At 44.0% G+C, this 20,381-nt stretch overlaps 1 protein-coding gene across 1 annotated transcript in view; it reads left to right on the forward strand.

Annotated features, from left to right (window-relative positions):
* Positions 1-19,310: 19,310 nt before the first annotated feature.
* Positions 19,311-20,381, forward strand: part of LOC115186351 (NACHT, LRR and PYD domains-containing protein 12-like) — a gene marked incomplete at both ends in the record, with an annotated part of 347,545 nt that continues 346,474 nt past the window's right edge. The window contains one exon of the mRNA XM_029746016.1: positions 19,311-20,284. Coding sequence (XP_029601876.1) covers positions 19,311-20,284 — 974 coding nt within the window. The remainder of the gene's footprint in view (positions 20,285-20,381) is intronic.

A 20,381-nucleotide genomic window follows, 5' to 3' on the forward strand; every position in this document is an offset into this window, starting at 1 on the left:
TCTAGGATCAGGTCCCCACTCTCCATGTAATCTGATTCATTATGATCTAGGATCAGGTCCCTCCTCTCCATGTAATCTGATTCATTATGATCTAGGATCAGGTCCCCCCTCTCCATGTAATCTGATTCATTATGATATAGGATCAGGTCCCTCCTCTCCATGTAATCTGATTCATTATGATTTACATTTACATTTAAGTCATTTAGCAGACGCTCTTATCCAGAGCGACTTACAAATTGGTGCATTCACCTTAAGATATCCAGTGGAACAACCACTTTACAATAGTGCATCTAAATCTTTCGGGGGGGATAGAGGGATTACTTTATCCTATCCCAGGTATTCCCTAAAGAGGTGGGGTTTCAGGTGTCTCCGGAAGGTGGTGATTGACTCCGCTGTCCTGGCGTCGTGAGGGAGCTTGTTCCACCATTGGGGTGCCAGAGCAGCGAACAGTTTTGACTGGGCTGAGCGGGAGCTGTGCTTCCTCAGAGGTAGGGAGGCGAGCAGGCCAGAGGTGGATGAACGCAGTGCCCTTGTTTGGGTGTAGGGCCTGATCAGAGCCTGAAGGTACGGAGGTGCCGTTCCCCTCACAGCTCCGTAGGCAAGCAGCATGGACTTGTAGCGGATGCGAGCTTCAACTGGAAGCCAGTGGAGAGAGCGGAGGAGCGGGGTGATGTGAGAGAACTTGGGAAGGTTGAACACCAGACGGGCTGCGGCGTTCTGGATGAGTTGTAGGGGTTTAATGGCACAGGCAGGGAGCCCAGCCAACAGCGAGTTGCAGTAATCCAGACTCTCGCTCTCTTGAAGACGGAAGGGACGTAGCCAGCGGTCAAGGATGAGTTGATGAGCGAGTTGAGGTAGGGGAGAAGGTCTCCGGAAATGGTCTGGAGAAGAGAGGAGGGGATAGGGTCAAGTGGGCAGGTTGTTGGGCGGCCGGCCGTCACGAGACGCGAGATTTCAGGATCAGGATCTAGGATCAGGTCCCCCTATCCATGTAATCTGATTCATTATGATCTAGGATCAGGTCCCCCCCCTCCATGTAATCTGATTCATTATGATATAGGATCAGGTCCCTCCTCTCCATGTAATTTGATTCATTATGATCTAGGATCAGGTCCCCCTCTCCATGTAATCTGATTCATTATGATCTGGGATCAGGTCCCCCCCTCCTCGAGATGATTTATAAGTTATATTCTTTAAGAATCAATTAGTATCATTCATTGAACTGCTTTGCCATGAACAGATCTGTGAGGTGTTAACTTAAAGGTTCTATATAGACTTTATGGTCATTTTAATGGGGTTGAACAATAGATGGATCCCACACAGAACTTTCAGCAATGCCGCATCTTCAGTAACCAAGTATTCCAGACACTCTCTTCATATGAACCAGTTGTTATTAAATGAAGGTTTGTGGACAGAAAACCTGTGTCTACGGTAGGATTCTAGTCTAATCTGGGCTGGTTCCTCTGTTCCTAGATATTCAGGAACAGTCGGAGGTGGAGGTGGCTGTGGAGACATTATCCTGACAGCGCTTGTGGAAGGGTGGGTAGACTCTGGACACGGAGCTAACTGGAGCTCGGCAGCATCATCACTGTTGGGCTTGTGGAAGGGTGGGTAGACTCTGGACAAGGAGCTAACTGGAGCTCGGCAGCATCATCACTGTTGGGCTTGTGGAATGGTGGGTAGACTCTGGACACGGAGCTAACTGGAGCTCGGCAGCATCATCACTGTTGGGCTTGTGGAAGGGTGGGTAGACTCTGGACAAGGAGCTAACTGGAGCTCGGCAGCATCATCACTGTTGGGCTTGTGGAAGGGTGGGATGACTCTGGACACGGAGCTAACTGGAGCTCGGCAGCATCATCACTGTTGGGCTTGTGGAAGGGTGGGTAGACTCTGGACACGGAGCTAACTGGAGCTCGGCAGCATCATCACTGTTGGGCTTGTGGAAGGGTGGGTAGACTCTGGACACGGAGCTAACTGGAGCTCGGCAGCATCATCACTGTTGGGCTTGTGGAAGGGTGGGTAGACTCTGGACACGGAGCTAACTGGAGCTCGGCAGCATCATCACTGTTGGGCTTGTGGAAGGGTGGGTAGACTGGACACGGAGCTAACTGGAGCTCGGCAGCATCATCACTGTTGGGCTTGTGGAAGGGTGGGCAGACTCTGGACACGGAGCTAACTGGAGCTCGGCAGCATCATCACTGTTGGGCTTGTGGAAGGGTGGGTAGACTCTGGACACGGAGCTAACTGGAGCTCGGCAGCATCATCACTGTTGGGCTTGTGGAAGGGTGGGTAGACTCTGGACACGGAGCTAACTGGAGCTCGGCAGCATCATCACTGTTGGGCTTGCCGGCAGCCTCGCTGGTTTGATGATGCTGCTGCTGCTCATCGCTGTTGATTGGGTACTTTTTGTCCATTGTCCATTGTCTGAAGAAGCCTATTGTGATGAAATGTCAGGAGCGCATTTTTTTTAAATGTACTTTTAATCTTTTAAGAAACTTTGCAATGAACCACATGGATTCTGACTGAGGACTCAGCTAAAACTAGATACCAACAGTGGACAATTCCCAGCAAAAGCATGGTGCTCCAACTGTCAAGAGGAGAACAGGGGGAGTATTCCCCTTGGAGAACCCAGAGTGCAACACTGAAGAAAAACATATTGGAGAATAACAACAATCTCAATCTGAAGCTCTAAAGAAAAATTAGGAATTGTGAAAATCAGGAACACCATTCTTCCTCCTGTCCACCTATTGTCCCTGTATGAATCAGGACCACCATTCTTCCTCCTGTCCACCTATTGTCCCTGTATGAATCAGGACCACCATTCTTCCTCCTGTCCAACTACTGTCCCTGTATGAATCAGGACCACCATTCTTCCTCCTGTCCACCTATTGTCCCTGTATGAATCAGGACCACCATTCTTCCTCCTGTCCACCTATTGTCCCTGTATGAATCAGGACCACCATTCTTCCTCCTGTCCACCTATTGTCCCTGTATGAATCAGGAACACCATTCTTCCTCCTGTCCACCTATTGTCCCTGTATGAATCAGGAACACCATTCTTCCTCCTGTCCACCTATTGTCCCTGTATGAATCAGGAACACCATTCTTCCTCCTGTCCACCTATTGTCCCTGTATGAATCAGGACCACCATTCTTCCTCCTGTCCACCTATTGTCCCTGTATGAATCAGGAACACCATTCTTCCTCCTGCCCCACCTATTGTCCCTGTATGAACCAGGACCACCATTCTTCCTCCTGTCCACCTATTGTCCCTGTATGAATCAGGAACACCATTCTTCCTCCTGTCCACCTATTGTCCCTGTATGAATCAGGAACACCATTCTTCCTCCTGCCCCACCTATTGTCCCTGTATGAATCAGGAACACCATTCTTCCTCCTGTCCACCTATTGTCCCTGTATGAATCAGGAACACCATTCTTCCTCCTGTCCACCTATTGTCCCTGTATGAATCAGGAACACCATTCTTCCTCCTGTCCACCTATTGTCCCTGTATGAATCAGGACCACCATTCTTCCTCCTGTCCACCTATTGTCCCTGTATGAATCAGGAACACCATTCTTCCTCCTGTCCACCTATTGTCCCTGTATGAATATTAGTTGGCATCTAATTGAAGAACATACTGCTTTATAGATCCCAGCCTGAACAAACAATTGTTTTGGCCGGACTTTGAGCACTTGCACTGGGCCTCAATTGAGTCTCCATGTGTCAAGCAGTACAGAGAAACACCCTCTAGATGACAGCAGAGGCTCTTGGATCTACCCTGTCTATCCACCAGTTTAGTGACCTTGTTCCATCAATATGTCCATACTACTTCACAACCCATTTGAGGTCTTGACCAGCAATGTCCCATTGGGCTCAACCAAGCCGAGAGTGAGGTTCTAGAAAGAGGACTGACTTTCATACCAACTCCTAAACAGGTGGACTGACTTTCATACCAACTCCTAAACAGCTGGACTGACTTTCATACCAACTCCTAAACAGGTGGACTGACTTTCATACCAACTCCTAAACAGGTGGACTGGCTTTCATACCAACACCTGAACAGGTGGACTGACTTTCATACCAACTCCTAAACAGGTGGACTGACTTTCATACCAACTCCTAAACAGGTGGACTGACTTTCATACCAACTCCTAAACAGGTGGACTGACTTTCATACCAACTCCTAAACAGGTGGACTGACTTTCATACCAACTCCTAAACAGGTGGACTGACTTTCATACCAACTCCTAAACAGGTGAACTGACTGTCATACCAACTCCTAAACAGGTGGACTGACTTTCATACCAACTCCTAAACAGGTGGACTGACTTTCATACCAACTCCTATACAGGTGGACTGGGAGGAGCTCCGGAGGGGATCTACACGTCTATCATAGAAGATTGAAGTTATCAGATCATTTTGAATATGAAACAGATTTTCCTCAGATACTATTTCCAAACCCCTCACATTGGGAACCTCAGTTGGAGTCAGAAACTATACAGACTCTGATACGTAGGGATGTGGCTTCCTTTTCACAATTCAGAACCAGACCTTTTTTATCAGCTTAACCTTATAAATGGTTAAAAATCCAGCTCTAGAAATATAGTGATTAAACCAGCAGATACGGGGCTCAGATTGTTGTAATGGATAAAGTGAATATCTTCTTGAAGCCAATAGACAATAGGATCATGTTAAACACTATGTTCCATTGTCCCACTCAACACAACCAGAAAACACAAAGATTAATCCAGGAGATAAACTGTATGAGGATAAGTACATTACAGATAAACAGATGGTCTGTCTTTTTGGGCCAGATTCTCCAAGGCCTAGGCAGTTTTACTTACTGCCTAAAATACATATCTCCTGAGACGTGGGCGGTTCCCTGCAGCTGACCAATAGGAAGTGATTGTGTCTCAGAGACGTGGGCGGTTCCCTGCAGCTGACCAATAGTAAGTGATTGTGTCTCAGAGACGTGGGCGGTTCCCTGCAGCTGACCAATAGGAAGTGATTGTGTCTCAGAGACGTGGGCGGTTCCCTGCAGCTGACCAATAGGAAGTGATTGTGTCTCAGAGACGTGGGCGGTTCCCTGCAGCTGACCAATAGGAAGTGATTGTGTCTCAGAGACGTGGGCGGTTCCCTGCAGCTGACCAATAGGAAGTGATTGTGTCTCAGAGAAGTGGGCGGTTCCCTGCGGCTGACCAATAGGAAGTGATTGTGTCTCAGAATCTTACTGTATTGCTGAATATATAGACTTTTATTGCTGAATATATAGACTTGTATATCAACCCTCTATCCCAGAAACACCCAGCTATGTTCAGGATACTGATGAATGAAGGGTTTATTACTATTGTAGTACTGACTTTAATATCAACCCTCTATCCCAGAAACACCCAGCTATGTTCAGGATACTGATGAATGAAGGGTTTATTACTACTGTAGTACTGACTTTAATATCAACCCTCTATCCCAGAAACACCCAGCTATGTTCAGGATACTGATGAATGAAGGGTTTATTACTATTGTAGTACTGACTTTAATATCAACCCTCTATCCCAGAAACACCCAGCTATGTTCAGGGTACTGATGAATGAAGGGTTTATTACTATTGTAGTACTGACTTTAATATCAACCCTCTATCCCAGAAACACCCAGCTATGTTCAGGATACTGATGAATGAAGGGTTTATTACTATTGTAGTACTCTTTTTATTAACTTAGCTACTGACTTGTTCTATTGTTGTTGCATTGTCAAGAGGTTAACCTGCAAGGAAGCATTTCAGTACATAATACTTGTATTGTACTTTATATTATTATAGATATTTTAGGGTTGCCATGGACTTCAAGCAGGCAATGCCATCAGGTCCAAACCCAAAACAAGGAAATTGTAGGAGACAGGCGTGTTGGAGTTTCCTGCCAGCATGACCACCCGCTTCACTTACTGAACATGAAAAAGGCTGAAAGGTGGGATGCAGTAATAAGGAGGTTTTTTCAGTTTCTTTTTCAGTATTTTATTTCAGTGTTCATTAATTTAGTTAATTTAGTCAATTGTATTTAGTTATTTAGTGCAGATAATGATGTACTTCTTCTGTAGTTTGTCAAATGCAGTGAACCTGCTGAGAGATGAAGGAGGGGATGAGAGGCCAGAACATCAGTCTCATCTTCATGGAGGACATTGATGCCAGATGCAGTGAACCTGCTGAGAGATGAAGGAGGGGATGAGAGGCCAGAACATCAGTCTCATCTTCATGGAGGACATTGATTCCAGATGCAGCTACATGTGCAAGTAATTAACCTTTTTTTATTCAAGATCTCATTGACTTTAACATTTGAAAAGCAGTTTCTCCAACAATAGTTTTAACATTAACATTTTGTCCATAACTTTTTAGAGAAACTTTCCTGAATTGAAGCATGGGACCAAATTGGTTGTTCCAGGTTTCCATGCTGATGGACATGACACCATTAGGGATTGGGGCAGGAATGTCAGTGTTGTTATGTTGTAGGAACAACACTAGACACCATTAGGGATTGGGGCAGGAATGTCAGTGTTGTTATGTTGTAGGAACAACACTGGACACCATTAGGGATTGGGGCAGGAATGTCAGTGTCACCCTTGAGAGGCAAAAACCTGCTCTGTGCTGGGAGGAGCAATATGTTGCAATGCTCCAGCAACATACAATTGCAATGTATGTAATTCATTACAAATGACTAAACAAAGTTGTTATTTTTCGACATGCATTATTGTATGCCCTCTGTAATCCATGTTTTATTTTCAGGGTACAGCAGGAAAGTGGAGATGGAACAGCTGTTTTTCAGCTTGTGCAGTTCGATAGGTACTTCCTCAGTTTTTAACAGTGTAATTGTTAGATCAATGAATATAATTGATCTCCCTGGTCAAAGTATTTAGAACCTTTCTGATGACAGAAAACTGAAGACGATGGAGAGGAAGAACAGCATCCTCCATCGATGGTCCCCCACCAGCAGTCTCTTCCAGACTGCACTCCACAGACTGCAGAGTAACAGATTGATGGTCCCCCACCAGCAGTCTCTTCCAGACTGCACTCCACAGACTGCAGAGTAACAGATTGATGGTCCCCCACCAGCAGTCTCTTCCAGACTGCACTCCACAGACTGCAGAGGAACAGATTGATGGTCCCCCACCAGCAGTCTCTTCCAGACTGCACTCCACAGACTGCAGAGGAACAGATTGATGGTCTCCCACCAGCAGTCTCTTCCAGACTGCACTCCACAGACTGCAGAGGAACAGATTGATGGTCCCCCACCAGCAGTCTCTTCCAGACTGCACTCCACAGACTGCAGAGTAACAGATTGATGGTCCCCCACCAGCAGTCTCTTCCAGACTGCACTCCACAGACTGCAGAGGAACAGATTGATGGTCCCCCACCAGCAGCCTCTTCCAGACTGCACTCCACAGACTGCAGAGGAACAGATTGATGGTCCCCCACCAGCAGTCTCTTCCAGACTGCACTCCACAGACTGCAGAGGAACAGATTGATGGTCCCCCACCAGCAGTCTCTTCCAGACTGCACTCCACAGACTGCAGAGGAACAGATTGATGGTCCCCCACCAGCAGTCTCTTCCAGACTGCACTCCACAGACTGCAGAGGAACAGATTGATGGTCCCCCACCAGCAGTCTCTTCCAGACTGCACTCCACAGACTGCAGAGGAACAGATTGATGGTCCCCCACCAGCAGTCTCTTCCAGACTGCACTCCACAGACTGCAGAGGAACAGATTGATGGTCTCCCACCAGCAGTCTCTTCCAGACTGCACTCCACAGACTGCAGAGTAACAGATTGATGGTCCCCCACCAGCAGTCTCATCCAGACTGCACTCCACAGACTGCAGAGGAACAGATTGATGGTCCCCCACCAGCAGTCTCTTCCAGACTGCACTCCACAGACTGCAGAGGAACAGATTGATGGTCCCCCACCAGCAGTCTCTTCCAGACTGCACTCCACAGACTGCAGAGGAACAGATTGATGGTCCCCCACCAGCAGTCTCATCCAGACTGCACTCCACAGACTGCAGAGTAACAGATTGATGGTCCCCCACCAGCAGTCTCTTCCAGACTGCACTCCACAGACTGCAGAGTAACAGATTGATGGTCCCCCACCAGCAGTCTCTTCCAGACTGCACTCCACAGACTGCAGAGGAACAGATTGATGGTCCCCCACCAGCAGTCTCATCCAGACTGCACTCCACAGACTGCAGAGTAACAGATTGATGGTCCCCCACCAGCAGTCTCTTCCAGACTGCACTCCACAGACTGCAGAGTAACAGATTGATGGTCCCCCACCAGCAGTCTCTTCCAGACTGCTCTCCACAGACTGCAGAGGAACAGATTGATGGTCCCCCACCAGCAGTCTCTTCCAGACTGCACTCCACAGACTGCAGAGGAACAGATTGAGGACCAATCTGGAGGGAACCTTCAGTCTGCTGCTAGAACGGAGGTTCCTCTGTGGCCTGAAAATATGCAGGTTATAGATATATATTCAACAATAGGAACAAGTCAACTCATATCAGTTCTATGATAATTCTGGGTGTTCAAACACAATAATAATGTTTATTTGTATCTGTTTCTGAACTTGGTTTCTGTTGCTAATGATCTATTGTTGGATGTTAATCAGAGTAATTTTATAGCAGCTTCAGGTCATTTTCTTTTTTTTTTTTTTAGATTGGATGACCTTTAACATATTTTCTGTCTGTATTATCTGATGGTCAAGTTATTGATTATCTGTTATCAATCGATGGTCAAGGTATTGATTATCTGTTATCAATAGATGGTCAAGGTATTGATTATCTGTTATCAACAGATGGTCAAGGTATTGATTATCTGTTATCAATAGATGGTCAAGTTATTGATTATCTGTTATCAATAGATGGTCAAGGTATTGATGATCTGTTATCAATAGATGGTCAAGGTATTGCCAACTGCCTGTCCAAAAGGCCACGGTCGGTAGTAGCATAAAAACACATGTGATGGACTACAACCTGAGGAGACGAGGTTTGTCCTCACAGCTCCTACAGGCCCTGGTGTATGAGGACGCAGTGCAGGTGGACAGCACTGATTGGTCCTGGAGAGCAGGAGGAGCAGAGGATGATGGGGAGGTGCACCTCAAGCTAAGGCTCTTGGTGCTCTTTGTGAAGAGAAGCGGTAGATTGAGGATGATGTCTTCACTGTCAAGATGTTCTACTCACATGAGCAGGAACTGATCGTGGAGGCCTTACAACATTACACAGAGCAGGAACTGATCGTGGAGGCCTTACAACATTACACAGAGCAGGAACTGATCGTGGAGGCCTTACAACATTACACAGAGCAGAACTGATTGTGGAGGCCTTACAACATTACACAGAGCAGGAACTGATCGTGGAGGCCTTACAACATTACACAGAGCAGGAACTGATTGTGGAGGCCTTACAACATTACACAGAGCAGGAACTGATCGTGGAGGCCTTACAACATTACACAGAGCAGGAACTGATTGTGGAGGCCTTACAACATTACACAGAGCAGGAACTGATCGTGGAGGCCATACAACATTACACAGAGCAGGAACTGATCGTGGAGGCCTTACAACATTACACAGAGCAGGAACTGATCGTGGAGGCCTTACAACATTACACAGAGCAGGAACTGATCGTGGAGGCCTTACAACATTACACAGAGCAGGAACTGATCGTGGAGGCCTTACAACATTACACAGAGCAAGATGGATGTTGTCTTGGGGAAAGAGCTGTCCTTGCTGGAAATATTGATGGAGGAACAGATGAATGAGGCTGAGGGTGGTATTGATGGAGGAACAGATGAATGAGGCTGAGGGTGATGACTACAACAAAGATGGTGATATTGATGGAGGAATAGATGAATGAGGCTGAGGGTGATGACTACAACAACGATGGTGATATTGATGGAGGAACAGATGAATGAGGCTGATGGTGTGTTGTTTTTAACATGTCCATTGCTTTTTAATTGATGTCATTGTATTCCTGCCCTTTGTTTATAATGGTATGTTTTATTGATCTTTTGGGGTTGAAAGAAGCACATTTCTGTTTAATTGTTCAATGTGATACAGGCCAGTGTTGCATGTCATTTACTATTGATGTCATGGTGAGGAGAACCTGACTTGAGCCTGATATTCCCCAAGAGTCTAATGGAATAGACAGGTTTGCTTCCTCTAAAGTATTGTCTTTTTATTGACCTGTTAGTTGTGGAGTTTGTAAATATATTTTATTTAACCTTTATTTAACTAGGCAAGTCAATTTAGATTATTTTGCAAATATTGTCATTTGAATATCTAGATCACCATCGTCAATGTAGATTATTGTGTAAATATTGTCATGTGAAAATCTAGATCACCATTGTCATCTTTAAATAAATTAATAACTTCTGCAGCTGATCCTGCCTGGCACCCGCAAAATGTAACCGTCCAATAATGGAATTAGTAACTAAGGATTGTAGCTTTAAGGTTTCAGTATGTAGCCTACAGAGAAACACATTCAGAGATCAAGCCTTGTCATTTCAGATAAATTCACTTTGCAGGAGAGGGGAGACTGGAGGCCATGGTGGGGTCAAAGTAGCACATTTAATAAATAATTATTCTAAACAAAAACATTGTTTCTATTGAACATGCCATACTAATAAAGGCATTTTAATCAATTATATGAAGAGAGCCTTGGTCCTCCTTTCTGTTTGATGACCTACTCACCCCTTTTACCAAAGAGCACCTTCTGTCTACCAACATTTACTATTGTGGACCTTAGTAGCGCTTCCCTTCCTCCTCTTTCTACTAAACCACAAAGGGGTTAGAACTACAATTCCGGCGCCATTTCCGGTTGCCGTCGCTGGACGCGATGCAACGTGAAACAGGGAGTTGTAGTTCTTCACAGAAAGCCCAGGTGTATTCAAACCATTACAGTTTTACATTTACATTTTAGTCATTTAGCAGACGCTCTTATCCAGAGCGACTTACAGTAGTGAATGCATACATCTGCTTTATCAATGGTGCAACATTCAACCCCTCCAAAATGCCTTAATTCATCTGATGCATCCCTTACGCAGATCCACTGACGTCCGAATCACTATTTCAATTTGTCTACAGACTCAATAGTATTTGCATTTCAAAATGCAGTATTCTCATTCATTTTGATGATTCTTTCTCATTAAGGGACATTCACTAAGAGGATTTGTTCAGACCAATGTGCTGCTCTAACATTTTAACACTGAGCCATGTGACTATACAGTAGCCTACATCTATAGTGTACTGTAAAATCACATGCTGCTTTAGGCTAAATACTATAGTTTTCTGTGTGTTTCAAAAGGACAAATGGAAAGAGGTCCTACTGTATTCTAGATGGTGGTGTAGAGTATCTACAATGTGACCTACCTAAATAATGGTGGTGTAGTGTACCTACAATGTGACCTCCCTAAATAATGGTGGTGTAGAGTATCTACAATGTGACCTCCCTAAATAATGGTGGTGTAGTGTATCTACAATGTGACCTCCCTAAATAATGGTGGTGTAGAGTATCTACAATGTGACCTCCCTAAATAATGGTGGAGTAGAGTATCTACAATGTGACCTCCCTAAATAATGCACAAGTTACATTTTACCTTCATTCATGAGGAGAGAATGCAGGAGATAGTCAACTAATAAAGCAGGCAGAGGACCATTTTGTGGTGCTGAAATGTAAAGCTGCAACCGCAGCACAATCAATAGGAGGTGAACAGCACCTGGTGCTGAAAATATAGCAGCACAATCAATAGGAGGTGAACAGCACCTGGTGCTGATAATATAGCAGCACAATCAATAGGAGGTGAACAGCGCCTGGTGCTGAAAATATAGCAGCACAATCAATAGGAGGTGAACAGCACCTGGTGCTGATAATATAGCAGCACAATCAATAGGAGGTGAACAGCACCTGGTGCTGATAATATAGCAGCACAATCAATAGGAGGTGAACAGCGCCTGGTGCTGATAATATAGCTGCACAATCAATAGGAGGTGAACAGCGCCTGGTGCTGAAAATATAGCAGCACAATCAATAGGAGGTGAACAGCGCCTGGTGCTGAAAATATAGCAGCACAATCAATAGGAGGTGAACAGCGTCTGGTGCTGAAAATATAGCAGCACAATCAATAGGAGGTGAACAGCGCCTGGTGCTGATAATATAGCTAACTTGTTATGCAAGTGGCACCAATCAACAGGTGGAGAAAACTACACCAGTCGAGTAATTCATTTCAACAATAATCTTCCTTTTACTTTGACTTTAAAAACAACAAGAGGGCTTAATTGGAGTCTATTTCTTCAGAGTGAAGGCCCATATAAAATAACTTAACTGGCTGAGCTAGGCTGTGTGGGGGCGAAGGCCCATATAAATAACTTAACTGTCTGAGCTAGGCTATGTGGGGGCGAAGGCACATATAAATAACTTAACTGTCTGAGCTAGGCTGTGTGGGGGCGAAGGCCCATACAAATAACTTAACTGGCTGAGCTAGGCTGTGTGGCTTAACAGCATCTTTCACAAGACAACAACATGGCCTAATAGAAGAGGGATTTGTATTTATTTATTAGGCCGACTTACAACTGCAACATGGCCAAAAAGGCAGCATCCTACATAAAACAGTCATTTAAAGAAAAACAGGTGATATCTGTGTCTGAGTGTCTGTAGCCCTGTATCAGGAGTCTGGGATAACCTGCTCCTGTAACGACAAAACAAACAGAAAATACTGTCAGCATGAGACCTAAAATAGCCATTGATAAGCACTAATAATTACAATAATAATAATAACAATAATAACAATTATAATAATAAAAATAATAATTACAATAATGTTAGTAGCCTATATGACTATTTATTAAATACTAAGTTATTTACTTAATGGGAAAATTTGCATTTCCCCTCGGACACGATCTTGTGGATGTCAGGTGAGAGGGATGTTGATGAGCAGGCAGTCCTCGGTTGCCTTATGTGAAAGCCGGTTCCTGTCGTGAGTCGATTGCATTCATAGAGGAAAAGGAGGACTCACAGGTGTAAGTTGATCCAAACATTGTTAGCGCATAAAAGGAATTCCTCCATTTCCAAAATACGAAGGTGGTCAGCTGCTGCCCTCAATGGGTATAGCGAGCACCATCCCCCTCTCTCTAACATCATCCCCCTCTCTCTCCCTCCATCCCCCTCTCTCTCCCTCCATCCCCCTCTCTCTCCCTCCATCCCCCTCTCTCCCCTCCATCCCCCTCTCTCCCCTCCATCCCCCTCTCTCTCCCTCCATCCCCCTCTCTCTCCCTCCATCCCCCTCTCTCTCCCTCCATCCCCCTCTCTCTCCCTCCATCCCCCTCTCTCTCCCTCCAGCCCCCTCTCTCTCCCTCCCTCCATCCCCCTCTCTCTCTCCCTCCATCCCCCTCTCTCTCCCTCCATCCCCCTCTCTCTCCCTCCATCCCCCTCTCTCTCCCTCCATCCCTCTCTCTCCCTCCATCCCCACTCTCTCCCTCCATCCCCCTCTCTCTCCCTCCATCCCCCTCTCTCTCTCCCTCCATCCCCCTCTCTCTCCCTCCATCCCCCTCTCTCTCCCTCCATCCCCCTCTCTTACACCCAGGTTCTGTTATCTCAGGTCATAAATTCCTGGAGGAGACTCTCTCCCTCGTGCAGTATAGAGAGAGGGTTTCACACTCTGATGGATGAGACAATGCAAGCCATTCATTAGTGGGGCCAGTTCCTTCAACCTGCTGACCAGGCCCCTGTGTCTGTCCACCATAGCAGGAGCCCTGACGGTGACCACAAAGTTGACTTTTTCGAATGACAGGCCATGCTACGTAAACAATTGTCCTGACCATAGAAAGCTGTTATTTTCTATGCTTGAGTAGGTCAGGGCGTGACGGGGGTTTTCTAGTTTAGTTTTTCTATGTTGTTTTCTAGTTTTGTATTTCTATGTTGTTTGGGATGATCTCCAATTAGAGGCAGCTGGTCATCGTTGTCTCTAATTGGAGATCATACTTAAGTAGGCGTTTTTCCCACCTGGGTTTGTGGGAGATTGTTTTTGAGTAGTGTATGTTTCACCTCTGCATCACGGTTTGTTGTTTTTTTGTTCTTTAGTTTATGTGTATGTATTGCATAGTTTCACAGTTCAATAAAATATGTGGAACGATAATCACGCTGCACTTTGGTCCGCTCCTCTCTATGACAACCGTGACACCCGAAGCCAAACCTAGTTGACAAACCCTGTTTTATAGTATGTCATGGCCTTTTCTGGCCAACTGCTGTTATGTTTATGATATACTATGGTGTTGTGTCACTAGACTTTGACCAGATATTATTACATCCAAAGATCAACTGTACCTAGAACATAGATACAGAGCCACTTGTAGGCAAGTCAAATTCAAAAACATATTGTTCATATATTCGTATATTGTGGTTATTTTACAATTTGTATTTTTTTATGTATAAGTTGTAAATCGTCTTTCAAAATATCGTAAAATTTGTTTTCTAAATTACAATGAGCTCCTCTTTCCTGTGTAATTTGGTTTGAAACCACTGAACATACTTTTCTTAACATTGTTATTATGAACTGAATTCAGTAACAGCATAATAATATCACACCTGTTGAACAAAGCAACACACTAGAATGAGAGAAATTATTAAAAGAGAAAGTGACTTATTAATATTATATTGTTGTTATTATTATTATTATTATTATTATTATTAGTTAAAGTACATGGAGATGAGGTGAAAAATATCAGTCACGATTACATGTTCATGTGATGCTTTAAATCACCTGACTGTTGGGATGTATCTGTTAGGAAATGTTTTATTTCTAAGAGATAATGAATAAAATACAACAATTGACATTCAATAATTAGTTGTCACTGTGTTAACCACAACCAACATGCTGGATCTCTGTTTAGTTGTCACTGTGTTGACCACAACCAACATGCTGGATCTCTGTTTAGTTGTCTCTGTGTTAACCACAACCAACATGCTGGATCTCTGTTTAGTTGTCACTGTGTTAACCACAACCAACATGCTGGATCTCTGTTTAGTTGTCACTGTGTTAACCACAACCAACATGCTGGATCTCTGTTTAGTTGTCACTGTGTTAACCACAACCAACATGCTGGATCTCTGTTTAGTTGTCACTGTGTTAACCACAACCAACATGCTGGATCTCTGTTTAGTTGTCACTGTGTTAACCACAACCAACATGCTGGATCTCTGTTTAGTTGTCACTGTGTTAACCACAACCAACATGCTGGATCTCTGTTTAGTTGTCACTGTGTTGACCACAACCAACATGATGGATATCTGTTTAGTTGTCACTGTGTTAACCACAACCAACATGCTGGATATCTGTTTAGTTGTCACTGTGTTAACCACAACCAACATGCTGGATCTCTGTTTAGTTGTCACTGTGTTGACCACAACCAACATGCTGGATATCTGTTTAGTTGTCACTGTGTTGACCACAACCAACATGCTGGATCTCTGTTTAGTTGTCTCTGTGTTAACCACAACCAACATGCTGGATCTCTGTTTAGTTGTCACTGTGTTAACCACAACCAACATGCTGGATCTCTGTTTAGTTGTCACTGTGTTGACCACAACCAACATGATGGATATCTGTTTAGTTGTCACTGTGTTAACCACAACCAACATGCTGGATATCTGTTTACAGGGGTCAGTGCTCTAAAATGAGTCTCTCTGGGGAGAGAGAGGAGGGGGGCCCTGCCTCTAAAATGAGTCTCTCTGGGGAGAGAGAGGAGGGGGGCCCTGCCTCTAAAATGAGTCTCTCTGGGGAGAGAGAGGAGGGGGGCCCTGCCTCTAAAATGCGTCTCTCTGGGGAGAGAGAGGAGTGGGGCCCTGCCTCTAAAATGCATCTCTCTGGGAAGAGAGAGGAGGGGGGCCCTACCTCTAAAATGAGTCTCTCTGGGGAGAGAGGAGGGGGAACAATTGACCTTCAATAATTAGTTGTCACTGTGTTAATAACAACCAACATGCTGGATCTCTGTTTAGTTGTTACTGTGTTAACCACAACCAACATGCTGGATCTCTGTTTAGTTGTCACTGTGTTAACCAACATGCTGGATCTCTGTTTAGTTGTCACTGTGTTGACCACAACCAACATGCTGGATCTCTGTTTAGGACGTCACTGTGTTGACCACAACCAACATGCTGGATCTCTGTTTAGTTGTCACTGTGTTAACCACAACCAACATGGTGGATCTCTGTTTAGTTGTTACTGTGTTAACCACAACCAACATGCTGGATCTCTGTTTAGTTGTTACTGTGTTAACCACAACCAACATGCTGGATCTCTGTTTACAGGGGTCAGTGCTCTAAAATGAGTCTCTCTAGGGAGAGAGAGGAGGGGGTCCCTGCCTCTAAAATGAGTCTCTCTAGGGAGAGAGAGGAGGGGGTCCCTGCCTCTAAAATGAGTCTCTCTGGGGAGAGAGAGGAGGGGGGCCCTGCCTCCAAAATGCATCTCTCTGGGGGACATGACACCAAAGCTAAGAGGTGAGATAACAATTTTATGAATAATTCATTAAGTTTATTTCCTAAATAAATAGCTATCTTAAGGTGAATGCACTTACTGTAAATCTCTCTGGTTAAGAGCATCTGCTAAATCAGGGGTTCTCAATCCGGGGTCTGCGGAGGTACTGCAGGGGTTCTGCAGGAAGCGTGGGGAGTGGTGGTATATCCAGGGAGAAAACTAAACTAATATTCTGAAATGTCATTGTGGTCTTATGTTCCCATCTATTGGAATTATTTAGCAACTGCAGTAGTGCTGAAAAAAATTGTTATTCCTTACTAAAGTAGTAATTACTGAGAATTACTAGTTAATTTTATCACTTACAATCATAAAATAACAACTTTTACCATAACAAACAATTAAACTGACATAAACCAAAATCACTATATATGTAGTTATTTAGTTAATTACCAAATTGAGCCGGTCGGTCACATTTGAGAGTGAGGGAGATATATAGCATTTTGCATAAAAAAACATGATTTTTGTCTCTCTGAAATGAAACCATCAAGTGATAGATTTTAAACAAATCCTTGTCTGTGAGAGATGTAATAATTAATACATAATTTCTTTAAACAATAAAAGCTCATTTCCGTAAAGTGATATGTTGCGTTTTGGAACTCTTCTTATGTTTCCCATCTGAGATCAGAGTAGATGAGAGATGTAATGTTTGTCTCTGTTGTGTTGAAGACCAATCAAGCAGGAGAGACCAGCCTCCCCTGTACCCAGCTGTGTGTCCATGAAGAGTGACTGGTCCATGTGTACACCTATACACTTTAGAGAGGGAGACTTTTCTACTGAACAAAGGTAAGAAGAACTCATGGGTCATGGTCAGTGAGTTAAACAACACTGTCTCTAGTCATTTCTCCTCTCCCATTTTCACATTTCTTTTGGTTGTTTTCATAATCCATAGGCTAATCCTTTAGTCCATTTTCATAGTCCTAAAACAATATTAAACAAACACATCGTTCCCTCCACATCGTTCCCTGTGTGTGTGTGTGTGTGTGTGTGTGTGTGTGTGTGTGTGTGTGTGTGTGTGTGTGTGTGTGTGTGTGTGTGTGTGTGTGTGTGTGTGTGTGTGTGTGTGTGTGTGTGTGTGTGTGTGTGTGTGTGTGTGTGAACTGTAATCTCATGTTTTGTCCACAGAAACCAACAGGAGAGATCAGAGTCAGAGATTCTCAGTGGTCAGTCTTCCCAGAGTCATCAAACAGACCTGGACTCTATATTCAGTGTATGTGATCCTGTTATGAACATTTGTTTTTGTTTTCCTCAAGTAAAGTTGATCTGTCAATTATTCATTATTGTGTTAATGAGAAAGCATTTCTTCTCTTGCTTAACTTATTTACTTGATTTATTTCAGATGCTTGAAGAGAAAATGATGACATTTGTGAAGAACGAGCTGAAGATGTTCAAGAGGATTCTTAGTCCTGAACTCCCAGAAGGCTTTGAGAGTCAGAAGCAGGATGAGGAAGTGGTGGATGCTGAAGATGAGAAGCAGGAGAGCAGTGCCAGAGAGGGGGCTCTGAAGATCACACTGCACGTCCTGAGTAAAATGAACCAGAAGGAGCTTGCTGACACACTGGAGAAATGTAAGATCTGTCTGCCTCATGTTGAATGCTGTTTTATAACATTTAAAAGCTGTGGCTAAAGTACAGCTAAAGTAGCTGTGTAACTCAATGATATTGTAGCAGCCTTAACACAACACCTAGTGACCTCATCAAGTAGCAGAAGGGATGTGTTGTGGTGATTAATTTAGAGAGAGAGACAGAGACAGAGAGACAACATTAATAATACCATCAATAATACCAATAATTACATTATCAGTCACACCAGTCTGTAATGCATTATGAAAACATTTAAACAGTCAGTTAAGAGAATAAATGATTATAATTTAAAATGTTATAACAGTCCTACAATACTGTAGGCATTAAAACAGACGTAATATTAATATCCTCTGTGCTATTTCTTCATTCAGATGAGCTTGCTGTGATTTGCCAACGTGAACTCAAATCTAATCTAAAGAAGAAGTTTCAATGTGTATTTGAGGGGATCGCTAAACAAGGAAACCCAACACTTCTCAATCAGATCTACACAGAGCTCTACATCACAGAGGGTGGAACAGGAGAGGTCAATAATGAACATGAGCTGAGACAGATTGAGACAACAACCAGGAAACAAGCAAGACCAGAGACTGCAGTCAAATGTAACGACATCTTCAAACCCTTAACTGGACAAGACAAACTTATCAGAACTGTGCTGACAAAGGGAGTCGCTGGCATTGGAAAAACAGTCTCTGTGCAGAAGTTCATTCTGGACTGGGCTGAAGGAAAAGCCAATCAGGATGTTCAATTTGTGTTTTCATTCCCTTTTCGGGAGCTGAATTTGATGAAAGGGGACAAACACACTTTGATTGAACTTGTCAATCACTTCTCAATGGAAACCAAACAATCAAGAATCTCCAACTACGACAAGTACAAAGTTGTGTTCATCTTTGATGGTCTGGATGAGTGCCGACTGCCCCTAGACTTCCAGAAGAACAAGATCTGTTGTGACGTCACAGAGTCAACCTCAGTGGATGTTCTGCTGACAAATCTTATGAAGGGAAATCTGCTTCCCTCTGCTCTCATCTGGATAACTACCCGACCTGCAGCAGCCAATAAGATCCCTTCAGGGTGTGTTGACCAGGTGACAGAGGTACGAGGGTTCAATGACCCACAGAAGGAGGAGTACTTCAGAAAGAGATTCAGTGATGAGGAGCTGGCCAGCAGAATCATCTCACACATAAAGACATCAAGGAGCCTCCACATCATGTGCCACATTCCAGTCTTCTGTTGGATTTCTGCAACAGTCCTCGAACACATGCTGAAACATAAGAGAGAAGAGATGCCCAAGACTCTGACTGAGATGTACACACACCTTGTGGTGTTTCATACCAAACAGAAGAATGAAAAGTATCTTGGGGAAGAAGAGACAGGTCCACACTGGAATAAAAAGAGCATTCTGTCACTGGGAAAACTGGCTTTTCAACAGCTTGTGAAGGGCAATCTGATTTTCTATGAAGAAGACCTGAAAGAGGCTGGCATTGATGTCAATGAAGCCTCAGTGTACTCAGGATTGTGCACACAGCTCTTTAAAGAGGAATGTGTTCTGTACCAAGACAAGGTGTACTGCTTCGTGCATCTGAGCATTCAGGAGTTTCTGGCTGCTGTATATGTGTTCCTCTCATTCATCAACAACAATGAGAATCTAATGGACAAACTGAAAACAAAAGACAAGTCTGAAGTTACTTTCTACAAGAGTGCTGTGGATAAAGCCTTACAAAGTGAGACAGGAAACCTGGACCTGTTCCTCCGCTTCCTTCTGGGCCTCTCACTGGAGTCCAATCAGAAGCACTTACGTGGTCTACTGACAAAGACAAGAAGCAGCTCACAGAGCAATGAAGAAACAGTCAAGTACATCAAGGAGAAGATCAGGGAGAATCCCTCTCCAGAGAGGAGCATCAATCTGTTCCACTGTCTGAATGAAGTGAATGACCATTCTCTAGTGAATGAGATCCAACTCTTCCTGAGATCAGGAAGTCTCTCAAAACCCAACCTGTCACCTGCACAGTGGTCAGCTCTGGTCTTTGTGTTGCTGACTTCAGAAAAGGAGCTGGATGTGTTTGACCTGAAGAAATACTCCAGATCAGAGGAAACTCTTCTGAGGCTGCTGCCAGTGGTCAAAGCCTCCAGAGCTGTTCTGTGAGTAAATAAAATGACATATAAGAAGTAATCATCAGGAAGAAATATTCAGTTTAGAGAAAAATATGTATTATAATATGTATATAATATTATATTG

The sequence above is a fragment of the Salmo trutta genome, unplaced genomic scaffold, assembly GCF_901001165.1.
Source record: "Salmo trutta unplaced genomic scaffold, fSalTru1.1, whole genome shotgun sequence".
NCBI lineage: Eukaryota > Metazoa > Chordata > Actinopteri > Salmoniformes > Salmonidae > Salmo > Salmo trutta.